Raw genomic sequence first — 20,537 nt, forward strand, 5'->3', positions numbered from 1 at the left:
GTAGAAGGGATCCCAGTTTCTGATCCAAGCATTCTTTCAACTTAAAAACTCTCTAGAAGTAGATACATGGTCTTTTTTCTTGTTGTCAAATGACATTCTCATATTTCACATATATCATTAGCTAAGCTAATAATGAGTACCTGGCAAGTGTATCGAACTAGCTTGATACATGTGGAAAGTTTAGACTTTTGGTGTGTCATCAGTATTTCGTTGGAGGTAGTGATGCTTAACCAAGCAGAAAAGGACCTATGCCACTATGTGTGACCTTAGGCAGGACATTTAAGAAGGGCCAACAGTGCTCTTCTCTGTGAAATTAGGAGGTTGGCTAAAGTGATCTTTACGGTACTTCTCTATAGTTCTGTGATTCCATGACTAAACACTTTAAGACATTTTCTTTATGTGTTCTCTGCCCTATAAGAATATACATATACATATCAAATATAGTAAATGATCAACGTAAGAGTCAAAACATTGTCTATTTCAGAGCCAATGATGTTTTCACTTCAGGAACTGAATTCTTTCAAAGAGTTGGCCTTACATGTTTTTGGCTAGCTTGTCGTTGATTTTTAATAACTACAGATTCATGTGGTATACTTCATACGTGGAATATAATAAAAATCAGAGCACATTCTAATGTTCAGATAAAATCAGTTTTATGCAGAAATATTTACCCTGTGCCCAAATCCTTTAGCAAATAGTCCATGAACTTTACAGATGAAATAAAATTTGTGAAATAAAGCCTAACTTTGGAGAATATCAAGACTAGGGGAAAATGATAAAAGACTAATAAGTAAATTGCATACTTGTAAAGAAAGCAGTATTTTATGTACTATTTGGTTAATACAAAAATTAATAATATATAAGGGTCACTTATTGTTAGAGATTGTTTTACCTACCTTTTGGTAATTTACCTTTTAAATAAAATGTATGAACAAAACTAGAGCTAAACTATAAAATGTCCAAGAGAAAAAAAGATATACAGTCGTACAAGCAGTTAATATTGGTAACTATCAATTCATTTTTATTTGCTAGCACGTGCAAGCTTCTATCAAGGATAAGAGAAAACTGTCTAGCAAGTCATGTAAAAGTTTTATTAGGGAATCGTAGGAATTTAACATAGAGTTTTTTTTGTGATTTACCTAAACTAATCAGACCATCCATTCCCTTTGTACGTCTTCATTAAGAGGTTAACTTGTTTCCAAAGAGAAAATTTGTTCTCTTCTGGATATATTGGAAATCCAGAAAAATCATATAGTTAAGCCTTTGACTTGAGTCATATTTTGGAAGGCTAGGGAAGGTAGTAGTGTCATGTGCATTAGGGAAAGGGAGCCTCTTTCTGGACACAGAGGCTATTTCTACAGTGTACAAGTAGGTAAACAATTGAGGGGGGCAGGCACTCCAGCTTTCTAAATAGTTTAATTCCATTCAATTTAATAAGTGTTTATTGAGTGCCTCGTGGGTGCTTGCTTAGCCCGATGCTAGGTAGTGAAGGAGAGAGAAAGTATGACACAATTTCTGTTCACAAATCAGCTGCATCCAAATAAATCAATAAACTATTTAATCATTCTCTCACCAACCTGACAGGTTTCTTCTTTTGGCATTTATAATTCAGTCCCTAGGGGATGGAGTAAGGAGGTAAATGGGAGTTCCAGGTGAATATGCCAGGGTTATCTTCCTCCCGTTTGTTGTTGACTTACATTTCCACTGCAAAATTAGCAAGGGAAGTTCAGTTCTTTCTTTGCTTTTCTTAATGGCATCAGTTCCAAGAGTTTGGTTGTGGCAATTCATGGTAAGTGGTTTTTTTGGGTGATAATGTCACAACACACGAGAAAGAAGCAGGGTCCTGGTCAATGAAGAATCACGTACATAATAAGACAAATGAAAAGTAATGGTCACCAAACAAATGATCGTCTCATCTTCTACAGATTCATTCTGCAATGCATTTCAGAGCTCATGTGTCCATTTGGAGCTCATTTTTAGTCCCAACTCTTGACCAATAAATAGATCACTCCTCTGAGAGTCGTACCCACCCAAAGTCCCTCCTCCCCCATTGCCTCGAGTCCTATGTCTTGACAAACCCAGCACAAGGTGAAATGGTTACCTGTCTCCTTCTCCTTTTTGTTCTGTTAAATTTATTTATTTATTTTTGGCTCTTGGAAGCAGAAAATTGCATGCCTTTTTTCTTTTTCTTTTATTTGTTTGCATTTTCTTTCCCTAAATGCTTCATCTCCCTACCCCTCCTGCAGTGAGCCTAATGTCCTCGATGACTCCCAGGGCCTGGCCGCCGAGGGCAGCCTCTCTAGGTACAGTGTCAACGCTACCTGTCTATTGGTGTCTGTGCTGGGAAACTAGCTGTTCCCTGTCTCCTCCGTCTCTCCGTCTCTCTGTCTCCCCCCCCCCCCCGTCTTGATATCTATTTCCATTTCTTGCCCTTTGTTGCTCATGAACACACGAGCCTGGAAGTCAAAGGTGTAGCCTCCTTCATTTTCAGCTTCAGAGCTCAATCACAAATGGCCTAAAAAGCTTACTTAAAAAAAAAAAAGAAATCTGTGGAGTTCTTGTAAGGGCTTGTCCCTCGGACGTGTAAAAAGTTCGATATACTAAATGTTAATTTTATCCCATTGAATCATTCCCTCCCACACTGATATCCCTTAAGAATTGTTTTCAGATGCCTTTTAATACAACTCCCCATCATCAAGAAGCCCCTTATTAAATCCAGACAGGTCTTTTAGTTCATAGCATGGATAGTAAGAAAACAAGCAATGCTGCTATAATAAGAGTAGTGATGTCGATACAATTTCTATAATTCCCTCTCTTTGATGCATGCTATGTGGCAGGCTATCAGAGTAGCTTGTCCAGACAACACTGATAAAAAGAATGTCTGTCCCAGCACAAAGATGACTCCAAAACTTGCCGTGAAATGTCAGACACAAACATTTCTTGGTAAGGAAAAGAAGTCTTATGATGCAGACGATAAAATGTCTTGGCTATTGGTTTAAAGCGTCAGAAAGGGGGACTGCACCTTTAACACTCAGATAAACCACGTCAAACCTTCCTAATCTTGTGCTGTTGATTCACACCTCTCAACTAATCCTCATTAGGGGTGATGCTTCTTGTTCATTCTAACAGTGTCTTAGTTCCATCTCAAGAGAAAACATCCCCTTCCAGGTTTGCGTAATATAGTGAGTACAATACAACGTGTTTATTGCTTTATCACAAGGATGAGGAAATGTTGAGAGGCTGTTCCTGTGACAGGGTAGTCCTTGTTTTCTTTTTGTTTTCTTCGCATCTTGTTCAGATTTCACATTTTCTTTGGCCATTGAAAATGGGAAATTTAGTCCATCATCGGGTATATCATTTTTTTTTTTTTACTAGACCCATAGTTCATGGCATTCATTTGTGTTTGCGAGCCTTGCCTTGACAGATCAGTCTCTCACTGGTGGTAAACGTGGAAGTGCTGCAGAGTGCAGACTCAACTCCATCTTCAAGAGCTTTGGGGGCGAGGTCGAACACGACGGTCCTCCAGATGGTTTCCCTTCGTTGTTCAGTGTTTGAAGAGATCGGAACCAAGTCTAGCGCCATGACCACTTCTTTCAAAGAATGCATTTGTTTGATGTTCAGAATTACATGTGGACAGGTGAACCTCGCTTAGAAGAGAACTTCAGTGGCCCTTGGAGAGTGGAAAGGATTAAACCAGACCTCCATTCGGCCGACTTTGTCCCAGGGCTTTTCTAATGAGGCCAAATTCTGCTCTTGCTGAGTAAATACTAGTCCAGGTTTGGTGACAGAAGGCAGGAATTTGAGTTGATTTTTATAAACTTTCTAAAGGATTTGGCCACCTCTGGCAGGTTCAGGGTTCAAATTGCTGAACTTGGAGCTATCGGTACCAGTCTGCCCTGGGTCCAGCACCAGTGGGAATAAACCCAAGGTTCTTGCTGTGTGAGACAGTTTCAGAGCCCAAACTATAGCTTTTATCCACAGCTGAATTAGTCAGTCATGTCAGGACTTTGGAGACGGTGTTAGACCAACTGTTGTTGATCTGCTGTTCCTATAACTGGCGTGTTTGAGTTCTGGGTGTTAGCCATGCACCCTCCGTGGTGGTCATTAAGGAAGCAGAAGATGAGGCGTTCACTTGGATTCTAAATAATTCTATTAATGCAGAGGAATCCCACCAGCCAGTAGCACATCCCCTTTGCCAGACATGGCAAGGCCTATTTCTGGATCTCCATCGTGTCACCACGTTCTCTTTGGAGGAGAGGAACTTTTGGTATTTACTAATAGGTGGGTTTATAAAATAGGATATGCTCTTATTTATATTTGGTTTCCAGGCATTCTTTTTTTTTTAATTTTAATAATATATTTTGTTTAACCTCCTATATTCAAAACAGTATCTTTTAGGATGTCAATATAAATCAATATAAAAATTATTATTTTTTGAAAAAAGATTTTATTTTTATTTTATTTATTGATGTGTTTTTTATTATGTTCAGTTAGCCACTGAGTAGTACCTCATCCAGACATTCTTATTTTTGGCATGAAACTTCTTTATGTTGCAGACTCTTAAGATCCTACAGAAGCAGTAGGGATGAACCACGGAAGTTATATTTAGCACACACCCAAACACTCAGGACCTAAAATATGCCCAAAGTAGTCCTAAGGGAAATCTGGCTCCAAACCTTAAAGAACACCAGGAAGCAGAGTACCTGGGTGGCTCAGTCGGTTAAGTGTCCGACTCCTGATCTCAGCTCAGGTCTTTATCTCAGGGTTGTGAGTTCAAGCCCCGCGTTGGGCTCCATGTTGGCCATGGAGACTACTTACAAAAAGAAAAAAAAAGAAGAAGAAAAAAAAAAGAATACCGGGAAGCATGCCCCAAACACACCCTGCTTCTCCCCTAACCTCTACATTTTGGTAAATTTGCTGGAGATTTGCTTTTGAAAAAGCATTTATTTTAGGTCAGTGGGACAAGTTGGCCTCAGGGATAAATGAAGAAGAGACCAGAATAACTAGGGTGACCTGAGGGATAGGTAGAAACCAATAAAAATTATGCAGACCTTTTGAAAATTTCTTCCAGGATTTGTTTTAACCTGTGCTATCTTTTTTTCTTTTAACTATCATCACAAGAGGTACCAGCCTGTTAGAAGCACTATGCTATGGAGCAAAGATTCCTTCTTTTGGAAATTAATAAATTACAATAGTATCCCATTCTCTCCTGTTGAGAGTATTACCCTTAGAGGCATAGAAACTCACTGTAGATGTTCCCTCCCTGTACCTGCCCCCAAATACACACACTGTCCATCATGTTTTCTCCAGAATTAGACATACAGAAATTATTCAAGCACTTAGCCTGGATGTTTATGCTTGAAAATCATATTTTGTTTGGACATGTTAGAATATTTTGAAAGGCATAAATTGACAGTCAATTCTAATTTTTAAAAAAGAGATTATAACACTCTTTGATTCTGTAAGGGTAATCTTCATCCCAGTAAAAAATAAGAACGTGGCTCAAGTTTGAACAAGACTCTGTAGCATGGGTGAGACAAAAGAAAAATAGTCTATGTAGTAGAACCCATATCACGGGGGCCCCTGGGTGGCACAGCGGTTAAGCGTTTGCCTTCGGCTCAGGGCGTGATCCCGGCGTTCTGGGATCGAGCCCCACGTCAGGCTCCTCCGCTATGAGCCTCCTTCTTCCTTTCTCACTCCCCCTGCTTGTGTTCCCTCTCTCGCGGGCTGTCTCTCTCTCTGTCGAATAAATAAATAAAATCTTTAAAAAAAAAAAAAAACCCATATCACGATCATCCACATTTCCAAAGTATGAAAACTTGGCAAATACTCTCCAAGTACTTAGAAAAATATTTAAACCTTTTTCGTGTAACTGAGAATGAACGGCTAAGAAAATGTGTGTGGTGATACATAGATACGCCCCTTGCCAATGCTGCCTCCGTTCTTACTCGCTATCTGAGATCCAGATTATCCTCCCTTTTTACTCTGATTCCAGCCACTGATCTCTAAATTCTGTGGCACTTAGAATACATTTTCTGGGTGTTGTTGAAGGGGGTCAGGACAGACTCCTCCAGAATGCATCGTTTAAGCATATGGATTATTTTGAGCTGAAGGCACTTGAGACCCTGTGGCGCCAAGAGAAACTTTTGTCCTTCTCTTAACCACACAGCAGACTCTACGCTGAGGGTCTTTCCCAGAATGAGGGTTATTAACGGAGATCAGTTTTATCTGAGTGACCCATCTGTATGGTAGGGCAAACATCTAATTACGAAACATCGGCTCTTCTTATTACCCTGCAAAATGCCTTCCTTTCTTGTGAAATCCCGACCCCGAGTCCCTTCTCCTTAATTCAGAATGACATAGAGACCTCATTTTCCCTGACTGCCTTTGGAATTTCCATGTCTATGTGGATTCTCCATACTTAAACTTATGAAATTTCATTGTCTCCTGTTAACTTGTCTCATGTTAATTTGATTCTTAGTCCAGATAGAAGGACTTCCGAGGGGACAGGAATTGTTGCTCCGTGACATTGTGGAGGCTAAGTAAATTTTAAATAATGATCGTTTTTATTGGGAAAGGGAAAAGTAGAATTTTGTCTCCTGTTTATTTCCCTGTTCTCTATGAATGCTTTATGGCTCTTTGGCGCTGGCTTTATGCATTCCTGTCACAAGACAGCCACTCAGGGTAAATGGTTATGCTTTGTGTCTTGTATTCTACCTCTAGGTTTCTTTAACCATATTAAAATTGAAACTAAAAGCACAGGTAGAGGCAATAAAAATACTAATTCATTTTCCATGTGCTAGTCTTACCTAGTGCTCCCGCTTAAATTTTTTTATTTAAGAAATATATCTATGTCCCAATCTACACATTTTGGGGGTAATTTTAGATGAATAATATGAATTATTATTACATTTTTATGTATTACATTTTTATTACATTACCGAATGTCCCCTTATTGAATGTTCACCTATCCTGTATTTTAAGAAGTACCATTAGGTATATATCTCATTTAGGAGCTGTGTACATATTTTTACACTACACTCCAGGCCCTCAGGCTGAAACAGGGAAATAGAAGTAATTTGTGCCAAAACTGTTCTCCTAACATTGTCTGAACTTCGCTAGCTTATAAATTACTTCTTTGCATTTTTGAGTAAGGTGTTTTGGGTTTTTTTTTTTTTTTTGTAGACAGTTAAATCAAAACTCTGCCAAGCCCTAAGGGCACGTACTTCCCTAAAATCTAGATCGTTCTATGGTTTGCCATAGTGATGTTTTTCAGCGACTCCAAAATACAAAGGTTAATTTTAGCTTCAATTGAGAATGTTTTATTTCCTTTTATTTTTATTGTTTTAACCTATTATTTTGTGAAACTGGAAAATCAGCCATTTCTCATTCTCAAGATTAATATTTTCAAGAAACCAGTTTTCTTTAGAGAGGCGCTTAGGGCAAACACCTTGGTCTTCTCCCTGTTGGTTTTAGTACTGTACATTCTTATGGTCACAAATCATAAATCCTACAGATGACTAAAATAGTAATGACTTGGCGAGAATTTGAAACTAAATTGAAATGACTTTTTATATGCAACTTGATATAGACCTGAGCGGAAATAATGTGTTCTGCATAAATTACTTCCATTATTAACTTCTCTGGCTGTTTATTAATGTGTCCCAACTGCACAGAGTTAAGCCAGACTTCGATGTCCCCAGTACATTTCTTTTAGGGAGAATATAATGTATTAGCTGGGATATACCATTTCTAGGGACATGTTCTATAATTTCATCTTTGATATGTGCATTCCACTGACGAAATGCTGTATCATTTACATAGAACAGCTAATTACTGAAGCGATAGACTTGATTCATTTCTTAGAGATAAGCCTCTCTATCCATAGAGAAAATTTTGATGCTTATGACCCTCTCTGGGAATAATCATCATGAAACTACCATTATGCTTTGACATTCAACACTCCCTGAGTAATGTGTATTTCTTTTCTTGCACCATTTTTTTTTCTCACAATCTCCGGTTACTGAATAAAAACAAGACAAGTGGACTGCCTCAATTTCATTTTCTCTGCCCAGTTACTTTCAAAACATTTTATAACCCACTTCCTTTTAGCGTTCTAGAAGCAATAAACTCATTGCAAATATCAAACGTAAAACAAAGAAGCATGCGATATACATCCCTGTTCATGTCCAAACCATTTTACATCAACTAACTTCTTTTCTCGACCTTAATGGGAGGTAGGTGGTAAGTATTAACCTCCCTTTACGGCCAAGGGAACTGAGGTGACATTTAGATGTCAATGAAGAAACCATCCCAAAGACAGCTTTGCTTGGTATTTGGGAGAAACTGGTTTCTCCTTTTGTGCATATGGTGATTAAATACTCTTTCCAATTTAAGGCACATGTTAAAATGTATAATTAATAAGGAGATGTCACTTCAAACATGCCAGCAACACAGTCTGGATTGCTTATCAGAATTTATTGCATTGTTCCTTTGAATAATTTTCCATCTTCGTAGAAAGGTCACATAGGTATAAAAATAATGTATATTGATCTTTTGAACTTGACGTTAAGGAGAACAAGTTTAAAAAGCATCTGTTTGGGGACTCTTTGCGGAATTTTGTATTGTGTATCCCAAATGGTATAATTACGATATAATGACATCCTTATTTCCTAAAAACTTTGATAAGTTCCATTTGGGAATCATTGATTTTCTTCTAGTGGAAATATGAGCAAGACTTTTAAAAAATGACAGACATGACTATCACCTATGTGATTGTTAACCAGCTGTTCACATAACAGGGGAAACATCTGATTGTCTATCTTGCCACCAGTCTCTTTCTCTACAACTGCAGTTAGATATTTTAGATAGCTCTTTTTTTTTTTTAAATGGAAATGAATGAATATAGTCTTTCTTTTTCCTGGACAGTTGCTGACTCTGGATTCCTCTGTGGAATATTTTACTCTAAAAGCGATTCGTAGATGACTCTCCTTTTGCAAAGGCAAAGCAGAAATTAATTGCCCATTAGCCAAATAAGCACATTGGCATCATCCATAGGATTACAGTGTTCGCTGGGGCACAAAACATTTCTTTTTTTCACCGCCGTTCCCATTATAAATACCTATTACACATGCATGCGGAATGAAAATGAATCATGGGCCCGTGACAGTATTTTCAGCCTCACCCAACATTGAAGTACCAACCACTGTCAGGAGTCATTTTTGCATATAAAATACACACATACACAGTAAATTTGGGGGGAGCAGGTTGTTGTTTTTATAAATTGCACAATATGTTTGAGTGCAGCTACTCAATTAATTAATTTTCTGAGTTCTTCTGATAGCTTGATTATTTTGCCGGCCTTTTAAATCCAAAATCTTTTCTTAAAAAACATTTAATTGTCTACCCACGTGACTATTCATTGACTCAGTAGTCACAGAGACTTCAGGCTGCAAACATGTGTTGAATGTGCCCCTTCACCCAAATGGATTCTGTGTCTGATGTGTTTGATATCTGTCCATCTTATTTTCATTTAAATTGAAATTTTAACAGAGGTGTTCCCATCCATGTGATAGACTTGTTTGTGTTTGTTTGTCACCACCTTTTCCCTTCCCCTTGGAAAAAAAAAAAAATTGAGATTAGAATGTGACATCTTTAACCTTTTGGTGGCTTTCCAAACCAGGGGTGTGATCGAACCAATGTTTTGCTGAATGACAGATACGGCATCAGTGACTTAAAAAAAAAAATCTCAATTTTGGCAGCTTGAGGCTACGAGGCCTCGTCCTCCCTCCCAAACCCTTGAAATCTCCCATCCCAGGGATACTTTCCCAACCTTCCTTCAAAGATAATGGTATCTTTGAAGTGACTGTTTCATAGAAGTGGTTTTGGCTAACACCCACCAGAGGACGGTCATCCGTACTCTCTCCAGGGGTCCACTAACACTGTTGCTGCTTGACAGGGTGGCAAGTGTCCAGAGCGAACCTGGCCAACAGAGCCTCCTCATTCAGCAGCCGCTGGGGAGGAAGAGGGGCCTGAGGCAGGTAAGCAGACCCAGGAAGGGCAGGAGACTCATCCCATGAAGTGGAAGCTCTGGTTAATTTCTTAATGCCCACTTATGTGAAGATCGTAGTGTATCTTCTCCCCTCCTGCAAGCAGCAGTGCAGAGCAACTTTCAAACGTAAGTAGTTGGGCAAGCAGAGAGTGTTAACTTCAGTTTTAGCGTTGAATCTTCTTATTGGTAAGGCTGATTACTTAGTCGTATAAGCAGGCCTTTGTCCCCTGTCCAGAAACCTTCTCTCCCAACCGAACGTACTGAGCGAGGCGGATTTGTTATGAAGTTGATGTAAGGCCTGTTTCTCTATAGAGGCATAGACACAATTGTCCTTTCTTCCTCATTTCAAGATGAATGACTCAGGTTAGAATCAAAATCAAAGTAAAGATCATCTTTACAGATTTCCTCAGGTGGGCTGCCTTTATTCTCACTTACGAGCCTTGTACAGTCGCTTTGATTGGAGCTTCCCGACATTTGTGTACCAGACATTTTCTCAGCATCTGAAATTTTTTCATCAACCTCCCCTTGAGAGTTAACATATATGTTTACGACTTTTAGATGAGCATAGGCTGATCAATAAGCAATACTTATTAGTTGTGTATCCTGAAATTGTCACATTGACTACTTTAAATCGTTAATTCATGTCTTTGGGATACGTAAAGAACTAGCAAATGGGAGACAGAATTGGTTAAAGGGAACGCCGGATTCAAATACTCAGTTGTTTCATACGCAGAAAGAAGTTTATTTTATCAGCTACAAATACAAGCATCCACAGAAACGCATAAAGGAAAGAATACACCATAGTCAGAATCCTCTGAGCACAGAGTTTCCTCCTGGGCAGTCAGAGCCCTCTTGCCAGCTTTATTCTGCCTATTCTCTTTAGCTAAGACGTCCTCTACTATCACGTCAGAAGACGCAAACAGAACCCAAAAACCGCCATGGGGCTCGGCTGTCAACCACTCGCAGGAGTATTCAACCTAAAACGAAGCCATCTGGTGAGGCCTTCTGTGTCCCTTCTGACTATACCACTGACACAATGTCATGCAACTCAGTCAGGAAGGTCTGCAGACCCTGAGCTCATGCTCAGGATAAGGGAAGAACTTTCCTCGAACACTTCAGTGCCTTTCCCTCTTTTCACCTTTCCTACCCTATCCCTACCCCGTAAGTCTAGGGAAGGGGAAGAGTCCAAGTACACCACGAATGTATGAGATTTGGTTCTCGAAGGTCGTATTTTCTTTACCCAAGCTAGGAACTGAGTTTGTTATATGTCTTAGTGAAGACAAAGAAATGAGAATGATGGGCTCTTGTAAGTCTTGTTGGTAGCTGTTATGAGTGATGACCAAGTTCACCTAATGCTCTATGGAAATGTTGTTTTAAGCCATTTATGTAAAAATGATTTTTTCTACCCAAGTTCTCTTTATAAGAAGGTGAAATCAAAACATGTACATAGTAGTCAAATATGCTCTTATTTATTAATAAGCCAGCAGTGTCTTTACAAAGAAAAGCCAGGAAACACTGGTTAAATCTAGTTATTAAGCACTTGACTGTATTTTTTCCCTATTTACTGCTTTACTTCTGACCTACAGCGGATCAGAAACGTTCTGTGACCTTCATTGAGGCTCAGCCAGAGCCAGTCACTGCCCCGCCAGAAACACTGCCCGCCACCGGCCAGCCACAAGGCTGCAGTCCAGCCCCAGCTAAGAAGCCGGAAGGAACAGGCAAACCAGTGCTCACGTCTTCCCCTGCCATCATAGTTGCTGATCTTCACAGCCTGTCTCCCAGGCAGGTGAGGGCTCTAACGACACAGGGGAGGCTTGCCCACTGCATACTTGTGTCTAGGGACAATGTGGATATGCACACTTATTCCATATAATTGAAGTCTGAGTCTGTAACATTTTGTTACCCAGACAGACAACGGTCCTGTCGTCATGAGCAGAACATCCATATAAAGTATGTGGGTGGGAATATATCTACTTAAGAAGGAATAAGAGAAATCTCGGGATTCTTTGTTATGAAAACCCAAGAGAAAATATTTCACAATGAAAATAACCATTGAAAACCATGATATGATACCTGGTTGAAAAATATTTCAATTTAAAAGGAAAATAAAGTTACCAGTTTAGAAGCCTGTAAATAGAGAGCTGTCTGTATCCTATGAGAAGAACTCTCTATTCTGATCTTTATCCTCATCATTTTGATACTTTTCTTGTTTTGATTTTTTTTTCTTCGTTCAATTTTTATAAACGAATTCCCATAGGCCCCATGTTCTCACCAGTGGCATTTAAAGAAAGCTAAGGGGCAATAATACTACATACGTTTGTAGAGTGTTTAATGGTTAACAAACCTTGTAAACACCATCATCTTCTATTATCCTCACAGTCTCCAAGGCAAGCAGGGCAAAAAAAGTACACTCACGCTGCAGGTTGGGAAACAGGCTTGCAAGGGTGAAGGGGTCCACGTAAGAGCTCACTTACGCCAAAGCTAGAGCTGGGACGGGCTGTGTGCATCACTGTCCAGCTTCAGGTAGACAACGACAGTTTTGATCCTCTTCCCTCACACCTATCCGGCCTTTCCATGATGTTATGATCCTTTTGATGACAGAGTGAGCCCCTCCCCGCTGAAGAAGGAGAAAAGAAGGAGGACACAGAAGTGCAAGGTGCTCCAGCACACGGACCCCTGTCTACGCAACTCTCAGACCCTGATGAATTCACAGGCCTTGAGACATCCATCCTCCTACAGCACGGAGACACCGTCCTTCACATCAGCGAGGAACACGGCACGGAGAACCCCCTGCTATCCAGCCAGTTCTCTCTTATGCCCACCAAGCTGGGGGAGACTGACGGAGACCTAGATGAGTCTCATGTTTAATGCCGTATCTTGTTGAGAGTGGCAGGTGTAGACAAGATGTGGGAGGGATCGCTTTGCTAAAAGGTGAATACTTTTGCTTGGAAAAGATGAAAACACAGCACTTTACATCCAACGGGTGACACAAATCTCAGTAGATTTTGCTGCTAATGCGCACGTTGTTTCATAAACATCTTTAAAAAAATCAATGGCTAAGATAATTTGGTTGTGTGGAGACCATAAAAACCAGGGAAGAATAAGAGGAAAGAGCCATTTTACTGCACATTGTTTATGATTCAAGAAGCCTTGAGCAGTTAAAAATATATACTATTATGGAGCTGCTTACCTAGGAATATTAACAGATAATATGTTCTAAAAAGAGAATGCAATTTTTGAGATTACTCACGTTATACATCTCATGAAAATGTTTATTTTTATAGTTTCAAAAATATTAAATCAGGTGGCTGTATGAGTAGCAATTTACATAAAAATAATCAATAAGGAAAATATCAGTTTGAGGAGACTAATAAATAAGCCTGCAGCCATTTTTGCTTTGATCAACAATACAGCCATTTACAAGAAGAAAAAAATACTATTTTTAAAGCCGTGGATTTTTCAATATTTATTTTTCAACCGTCATTTACCTTGCATGTTGTAAATCAAAATGCTAGTGCCCTAAGATCATTCCATTTCATAACCACATTAGAGAGAAAATATTCTAAAAATTATCAGACATAATTTTGAATTAAGAACCTAAACAGCCTATACTATGATAAAAACTAAATGTAAATATAACAGCTAGAAAGAGATGGTATTCCTACTTCTAGCCATGACCACGTCAATGCCAAGATTAGGAGATATTGGAAGATGTGATTACAGTATCCTGTGCCTGCCCTTGAGGGCGTATTTTCAGATATTAAAGTTATTGTTAGAATTGGTTCAAGAAGATAACTTTTTCTCAATGTTAACAATTTTCCTATGATCCTTTGGACATCTACGTTTATGAGGAAAAATTATAAGGTGAGCAATCTCTTCATAGACAAAGTCAGCTTGTGTATTTTACTTTAACTTGAAGTTCAGTTACTTCAAGAAAAGCATAAAACTTAGAGGGCTCATGAGGCCGTATCTAGTGTGTTACTGACCCCGTAGTAGGGCTTGGCATCATATAGTTCAAAACTGAGTTTCAGAAACAGCTACATTAGAAAACTGTTACATAACTATTAAACATATAAAAACTCATATATGTACCTAAATTGGTGTGGTGTGTGTGTGTGTGTGTGTGCGTGTGTGCATTTTTCTAGTCCTCCGATTAAAGTTACAGATTTTGATTACATTGCAATGAATTGAAAACACATTCCGTATGCTTCAACTTCAACTACGTTGGCTATGAAAAGTATGTTTATATAGAGAGGAGACCTGCTAAAGTCACCCAAATCACAAAGGAGAATTATTTTTTTCTGTTAGAATTGCTTATTAAATAGGCATTGCTTATGTTGTGATTTATGCTCTCAAATAGAATTTGGGGTTTTGGTCCCATTTACTAAGAGAATGAACGATATCTGTGAGTTAAAGATAATGGACAAAATGAAAAATTTCAAATCTAAAATGAGAAAATAGAGGTGGTATATGGCCTCTTTTAACGTTTTACAAAATTTTCAGAACATTTACTTAATGCCGAATTAATTCTCAAGTGCAGAAATATACGTCTAAAGTGGTTTTATGATTCTTTCTAAGCTGATGTATTTTGCCTGTTAAAAATTATGCTGCTCAATTAGTGTTAGAGGCCTTATGTTTGGTAATTACAAGTGTCTGGGCTGTAGGAGTCTCTATATATTTGTGTGCACTTTGTTCCAGTTTTTTGATTCTTGATCCCAATTCTCCACGTATAATTGTATCAAATACTTAAAAAGTAAAGGGGTCAAAGAAGATTGTTGAATATCTGAGAATTCGAAATACCTTTATATGTACTTAAAAAGTACTGGGCTGTTTTGAACATGATGATACTGGCATGTCTGCCTTTCAGCCTGACTCCTTCACTCTAGTGTTCTGGAAGTCTGTTGGAAACTTTTTTAAATAAGCTAAGTATTGTTGTACCGTGCAAAAAAGCCTCCACTCTGAGAAATAGGGCCTTATAGAGTGGGAATGTTTTCATACTGGGACTACTGAGGTTTTGCAGATGTGTGCATCTGTTCTATTTAAGGTGCCCTTAAATGTGTTGAATGTAATGTGTTGAATGTTTATGTGTAATTGATAAAGTATTTATATGTATGTGCATAAGATTGTCTCAAGATGTATTCTCAGGAGTACTGTTACCTGGAGTTTGAAAGAATAACTATTTAAAAAAAAACAGTTGGGGAAGATCAGAAAAAAGTTCAAGATAACAATTTTTTGTAATCAAACTATTGAGTGACTAAAAATTATTATATATGATAAATACAGATTGGTCATACTAGACTATTTCTTAAGCTATAATGCTTAATGATATTTATCTTGTTTAAAGGAGAACCAAAACAGGCACCTACTTCCCATGTATAAAAAATTGGACTCAACCAAGAAGTTGCTTCTTCTGAAATTAACTTTTGAGAGACCTTGGAATAAACATGTATCATCCGTTATAGTGAGTGTAGATTTATACCACTTGGATTCAATTAAAAGCAGTTCCAATCCTGGATACAGCATTTTCTATAGCAAAACATTTTACTTTCATTTTTCAGTATTTGCTGCTTTTTATAATTCTATTAGATAAGTTATTTGATTTTTCCAAAAAGGAAACTGAGTTATTGAGTGCATCGGGACAAGTCATTGAGAACCACAGTATCAAAAGGCATAATTGGGCATGACAATGGTGAAGGAAAAGAAAATGTGGTGTTTGGGTGTCTGGTTAGGGCCTGTTGTACAGGCTGGGAATAACTGGCTTGCTCTTTCAAGCCCTCAAGAGAACGTTAGGCAGCGTGATATCGCCTCCCTTCTTTAGTATCTGTCCCTTTAGTCAATGAAGAACATTCTTCAGTCTGCTGCCTAGCTCTAAGACCATCTAAAATGAGACTATGGTGTTTATAGGGACCAAGAGGGGAAAAAATGGTGATAAATGGAATTACAGTCCAAAATGCAAACTAAATACCCTTCCTCAAGTTATACGGGATACTTTAAGTCTCTGGAATTTGCTGCTATCACACCGAGTTATGCTGTTGCCCTGTGACCTCACACTTCCAATTCCATGGCCTTGTCTTGGCAGTGAGTAGAGAGTCCCACTTCCTCATTTACTTTAGTGGGTCTCAACTGCAGCATTTCAGAAACAAAGTTTGATTTGACACTCAGGACAATAAAAACAAGGGCAGAATGTATTTGGAAAAGCTTAAGACAAATTTACTTAGATTATTTCAGGATCATTTAGCATTAACAGATCAATGTACCTCCATAATATTTTTCAATAGTCACTGTGACTGCAGGATGAAAATCCTTTATTAGCCATTTTATAGGTAAAAACAAAAGATTGATTACACAGCCAACTTCCCTCAGATGACTTTAAAGTCTGTTATGAATACTGAATGACCAAAGAGCATGGAAAAAAAATGCATATGAATAAATACTGAGACGTTTATGAAAGATATTTATGAAAGATATTAAGACCTCTGTGTTTGAATATGCACATAAAATAAAGCTAAAAACATTTCAGATGCCTGATTGTTTCATTTCTCATTTCTCAACATAGGGAATAGGTTAACTCATTCAGAAAAGTGTTCATTCTCTTCTCAACCCCCCCAGTCTGGCTCCAGGTCACCCTTCAGTTAGACACCTCCAATTCTTCCCTCCAGCTCCAGCTGAGCTCCATTTTACTCAAGCTTTCCACCAATATCCTTCAAAATAAAGCAGAATGGGCATCTTGGGAAACTGGATATCCCATCTTGATTTCTCTGCCCAGATTGTGACCCCCTGGAAAAACCGGTAGATTTCCCAGGAGGAATGTGAAGGAACTGGTTGTCCTCTGAATGTGCCCAGAACCACGATGGAGTACAAATTACCACCAGCTGTCTTTCGTATAGACTACGAAATGCCCATTCCCTGCCATCTAAGCTATGTTCTTGCTAAATCCTTTTTTTTCCCCTCACGTGGTTTTATTTCATCCGGTACAGACTGAATGACCCTAGACACACTTAGCAGAGGAACAGACACTCTTACACTCTTCCAGATTGTGTCTGAATAGTAAATAAATGTATTACAATTTGTCACCGAACATACGGAGAGGAAAAAAACGGAAGGTAAGGATAAGGGCCTGAGGCCGAGAAGGATAATAGTAATAATAATAACCACCACATTTTCTACCGAGCACCAGACACCACGTGCTGGCTGCCTTACCTGGGTTCACGTACCTAATCCTCACAACAACCCTAAAGACAGGGAGGATCCTAACAAATGGCAGTTAGGAGGCAGGGAGAAGTGACTGCGAGGCCTCTGCCCTAAATCTGGCTCCTTCACCTCTGTAGAAGAGTTCAAACAGGCAGAGATGAGAAGGATTTTTTTGGGTGTTCTTTTTTTCCCCCAAGATCTTATTTGAGAGAGTGAGCGAGAGAAGACAAGCCCGTAGGGGGTGGGGGGAGGCAAAGGGAGAAGCAAACTCCCCGCTGAGCAAGGAACCCCCAACACGAGCCTCGTGATCCTGGGATCACGACCTGAGCGGAAGGCAGACGCTTAATCGCTTCATCGACTGACCCACCGGTGCCCCTTTGTTTTGTATTTTAAAGGCAAGCACAAGAGCTGGAGAGGAGACGAAAGCTGCGCAGATGCAAACAATAGGGAAGCAAAAAGTGAAGTGAGGACAAGAGCCCAGGAGAGGGAACTGCAGGGCATGTAAAGCAAAAAATTAAAACTCCTCGAGTTCTGCGAGGCCTGGGAAACCTAAAAGGCTTGTTTCCAGAAGGAAGGTCAAGGAAAAGAAAAATGAGCCTGCAGGCTCCGCCCCGCCCCAAAGCCCCTGGGCAAACAGCCCCGCCCCCGGGGAGGAGGGACTTCCTCCCCGCGGGCAGCTGCTTCCGGTAGAGTCCGGAAGACTCTACCACGAAGGAGCTAGAACTGCGCAGCCAATCGGGGCGACACTTTCGTCTTACCGGGGGACTCGTGGGTAACTTGCTTTTGGGAAACAGCACCATGGCGTCTGGCTGCAAGATTGGCCCGTCCATCCTTAACAGCGATTTGGCCAATTTAGGGGCTGAGTGCCTCCGGATGCTGGATTCTGGGGCCGATTATTTGCACCTGGATGTAATGGACGGGTAACTCCGCGGGGCTCGGGTCAGGGTTGTCGCGCGGGGCAGGCTTGGCGCACCTTTATTGAGTGCCTGTTGGGTGCACGGCGTCCCTGTACCGCGGAGCGCCTCACTCTAAACGTGGTACTGAAAAAGGGACTGGGGTGAGAGTCCTGAAGGCCCTTCCTGGAGCGAACCCGGGGCGGAATGCTGGGCTGCGACTGCGCCCCAAACCTCCACCTCCTCCCCTCCCCTCCCCCCCACGTAACGTGTGGTCTCCTAGCACTTGGGACCGGGACCGGGTCGCAGTCGTAAACCTCTAGGGCACGTCTCTCATTTTCAGTTAGAGAAACTGAGGCCCAAGGGGATAGGCATGACTTGCCCAAGCTCATATAGCTAGTTAGTGGCAAAGCTGGGGAGACAGGTTTGTGTAACGATGAAGAGCTTGGCACCTGTAGTGAGATTGCCCGAGTTCTGCCATTTGATGGATCACCTGGGACAAGCCACTTAACCTCATTGAGCTTCGGTTTCATTATGTGAAAAATGGGAGTAATAATAGAACCTACTGCTTAGGCAACTTTGGAAGATGAAATGAGCTAACGCGTAAAGTATACAGTGCCTGACATACAGTAAATTCTCTATAATTATTAGTAGTTGTATCATTGTTCGAATTGTGATTTTCCTGTTTATTTTCTCTTCAGGCACCCTGCTCTTCAGGGAGGTCAGTTTTTTGTAAGTAATTTTTAAGCACTGTAGTTATAGCACATAATCAGGATTGTTCAGAATCAGGATGATGCTCGTTTTTTGAAGGTGGTTATAAAATGTGGAAACGAACCTAGAGAAAACAGTAGGACTCTCTCAGGATTACACAACATTGTGACAGAGTTGCAAATTGTATTTTCTTGGGTTCGCCAAGTAGTTTTTTGATGACAGTAATAAGCCATTGTAATAACAGCCATTACCTTGGGTTGGGGTAGAAAATAAATTTATTTTAAGTAGGTAAAATTCCTGTGTGACCTAATGCAATTTTGCAAAATTGTGTTATTTACCGAAGATGATCAGTTCCTTCCTTTTCTTTTTAATGTTACTCCTGTTACAAGAGTTTTGTCTTCCTTTGCTCTGTCTGGTTAAATCTGTTGTTTCTCTTTTGCATCTCATTCAGTTAGCAGTATCCCAACTGATAACGGCAAAATCTTGACCTTAGAATACTAAGAATTCTAGGCTGAGTGTAAGATTAGTAAATACCTCTCACAAAAACTTGATTTTTATTGTGTTATCGTATACATAATTCTGCTTTTCTGGAAAGTTCTGAACTTTCACACGTAACTGAATGGAGTGTGTACTTCAGAGATGGGTACATTTTCATGTCTGGGACACAGATTTTGTGTCTGAGACACGTACCTCAGGATAGAGTAGGCTACGTGTATGTGTGTGTAGTTTTTTTCTTTTTTTAAAGATTTTATTTATTTATTTGACAGGCAGCGAGAGAGGGAACACAAGTGGGAGAGGGAGAAGCAGGCTTCCCGCTGAGTGGGGAGCGGGATGCGGGGCTCCCAGAACGCGGGGATCATGACCTGAGCTGAGGGCGTGAAGGCAGACGCCCAACGACTGAGCCACCCAGGCGCCCCTGTGTGTAGTCTTTTTAACAGGGAAAGCAATTCGGTTTTTTAAGGAAGTCTTGCGCCGTGGTTGAGTAACTGAATTGAAAAAAAATTTTGTTTCTGTTCACAGGTCAGGAATACTAATGACAACAGTAGTAGCTAATATTCTTGAACACTTAACTATTTCTGTTCTGATGCTCTTTGTGGTTTAACTCACACAGCCTTGTGAGGTTGGTGCTGTTATTGGCACCAGCATTTGACATTGGGAAAGTGGACATAGAGAGGTTAAGCCACCTGTCCGAGGTCTCCTAGTTAGGAAATGGAGGAGCCAGGATTAGTAGCAGGCAACAGCTTGTATTGTGTCAGAAATTAATGTCTTCCGTGGAAACTGGGCTTATAGAGAAAATTAACAGACACTTTTTCTTCAAAGAGTAACTCTATACGCTTATTTTGGTTATTTATTTCACATCTCTCCTGTTGTGCTGTAAACTCGCTGAAAGCAGGGTCTCTCTGGCTCACCTCACTTCTCCTCAGGTAAAGCACCATGACAGGCTTAGTTATAATTGGTTGAATGAATGATTGGATTTATCATAATAGAGGGATTTCTAATGAATCACTTTTGTCCCCTCCCAGCCCTATGGCAGGCCTGGAGTTTATTAAGATAAAAGTATTTGTTTTTTTATTGACTCCTTTCCCCTTTGCCAAGTCACATCTTGATTTGACAAAATTAAATTCACCAAACACCATTTTAAAAACCTTCCCTTTTAACCTTCACAACTTTTTGAGCTAAGAGGTATTTTT

At 39.9% G+C, this 20,537-nt stretch overlaps 2 protein-coding genes across 4 annotated transcripts in view; both read left to right on the forward strand.

Moving 5' to 3' along the window:
* UNC80 (unc-80 subunit of NALCN channel complex) overlaps nucleotides 1–16,576 on the forward strand; it is a 211,302-nt gene extending 194,726 nt beyond the window's left edge. The window contains exons 61-65 of the mRNA XM_087857241.1: nucleotides 2,247–2,303; nucleotides 9,959–10,040; nucleotides 10,935–11,046; nucleotides 11,638–11,837; nucleotides 12,653–16,576. Coding sequence (XP_087713367.1) covers nucleotides 2,247–2,303; nucleotides 9,959–10,040; nucleotides 10,935–11,046; nucleotides 11,638–11,837; nucleotides 12,653–12,919 — 718 coding nt within the window. The 3' untranslated portion in view covers nucleotides 12,920–16,576. The remainder of the gene's footprint in view (nucleotides 1–2,246; nucleotides 2,304–9,958; nucleotides 10,041–10,934; nucleotides 11,047–11,637; nucleotides 11,838–12,652) is intronic.
* Nucleotides 16,577–17,927: 1,351 nt separating this feature from the next.
* Nucleotides 17,928–20,537, forward strand: part of RPE (ribulose-5-phosphate-3-epimerase) — a 36,818-nt gene continuing 34,208 nt past the window's right edge. Inside the window, exon 1 of one of the 3 annotated variants that reach the window (XM_045806637.2) lies at nucleotides 17,928–18,162. In XM_045806637.2, coding sequence (XP_045662593.1) covers nucleotides 18,041–18,162 — 122 coding nt within the window. In that variant the 5' untranslated portion in view covers nucleotides 17,928–18,040. Of the gene's footprint in view, nucleotides 18,163–18,847; nucleotides 18,868–20,537 lie in introns of those variants that run through there. The other 2 variants (XM_045806639.2, XM_087863175.1) reach the window with 2 other exon arrangements.

This window comes from Ursus americanus, chromosome 1 (assembly GCF_024610735.1).
Source record: "Ursus americanus isolate L20-20 chromosome 1, mUrsAme1.1.p, whole genome shotgun sequence".
Taxonomy (NCBI): Eukaryota; Metazoa; Chordata; class Mammalia; order Carnivora; family Ursidae; genus Ursus; species Ursus americanus.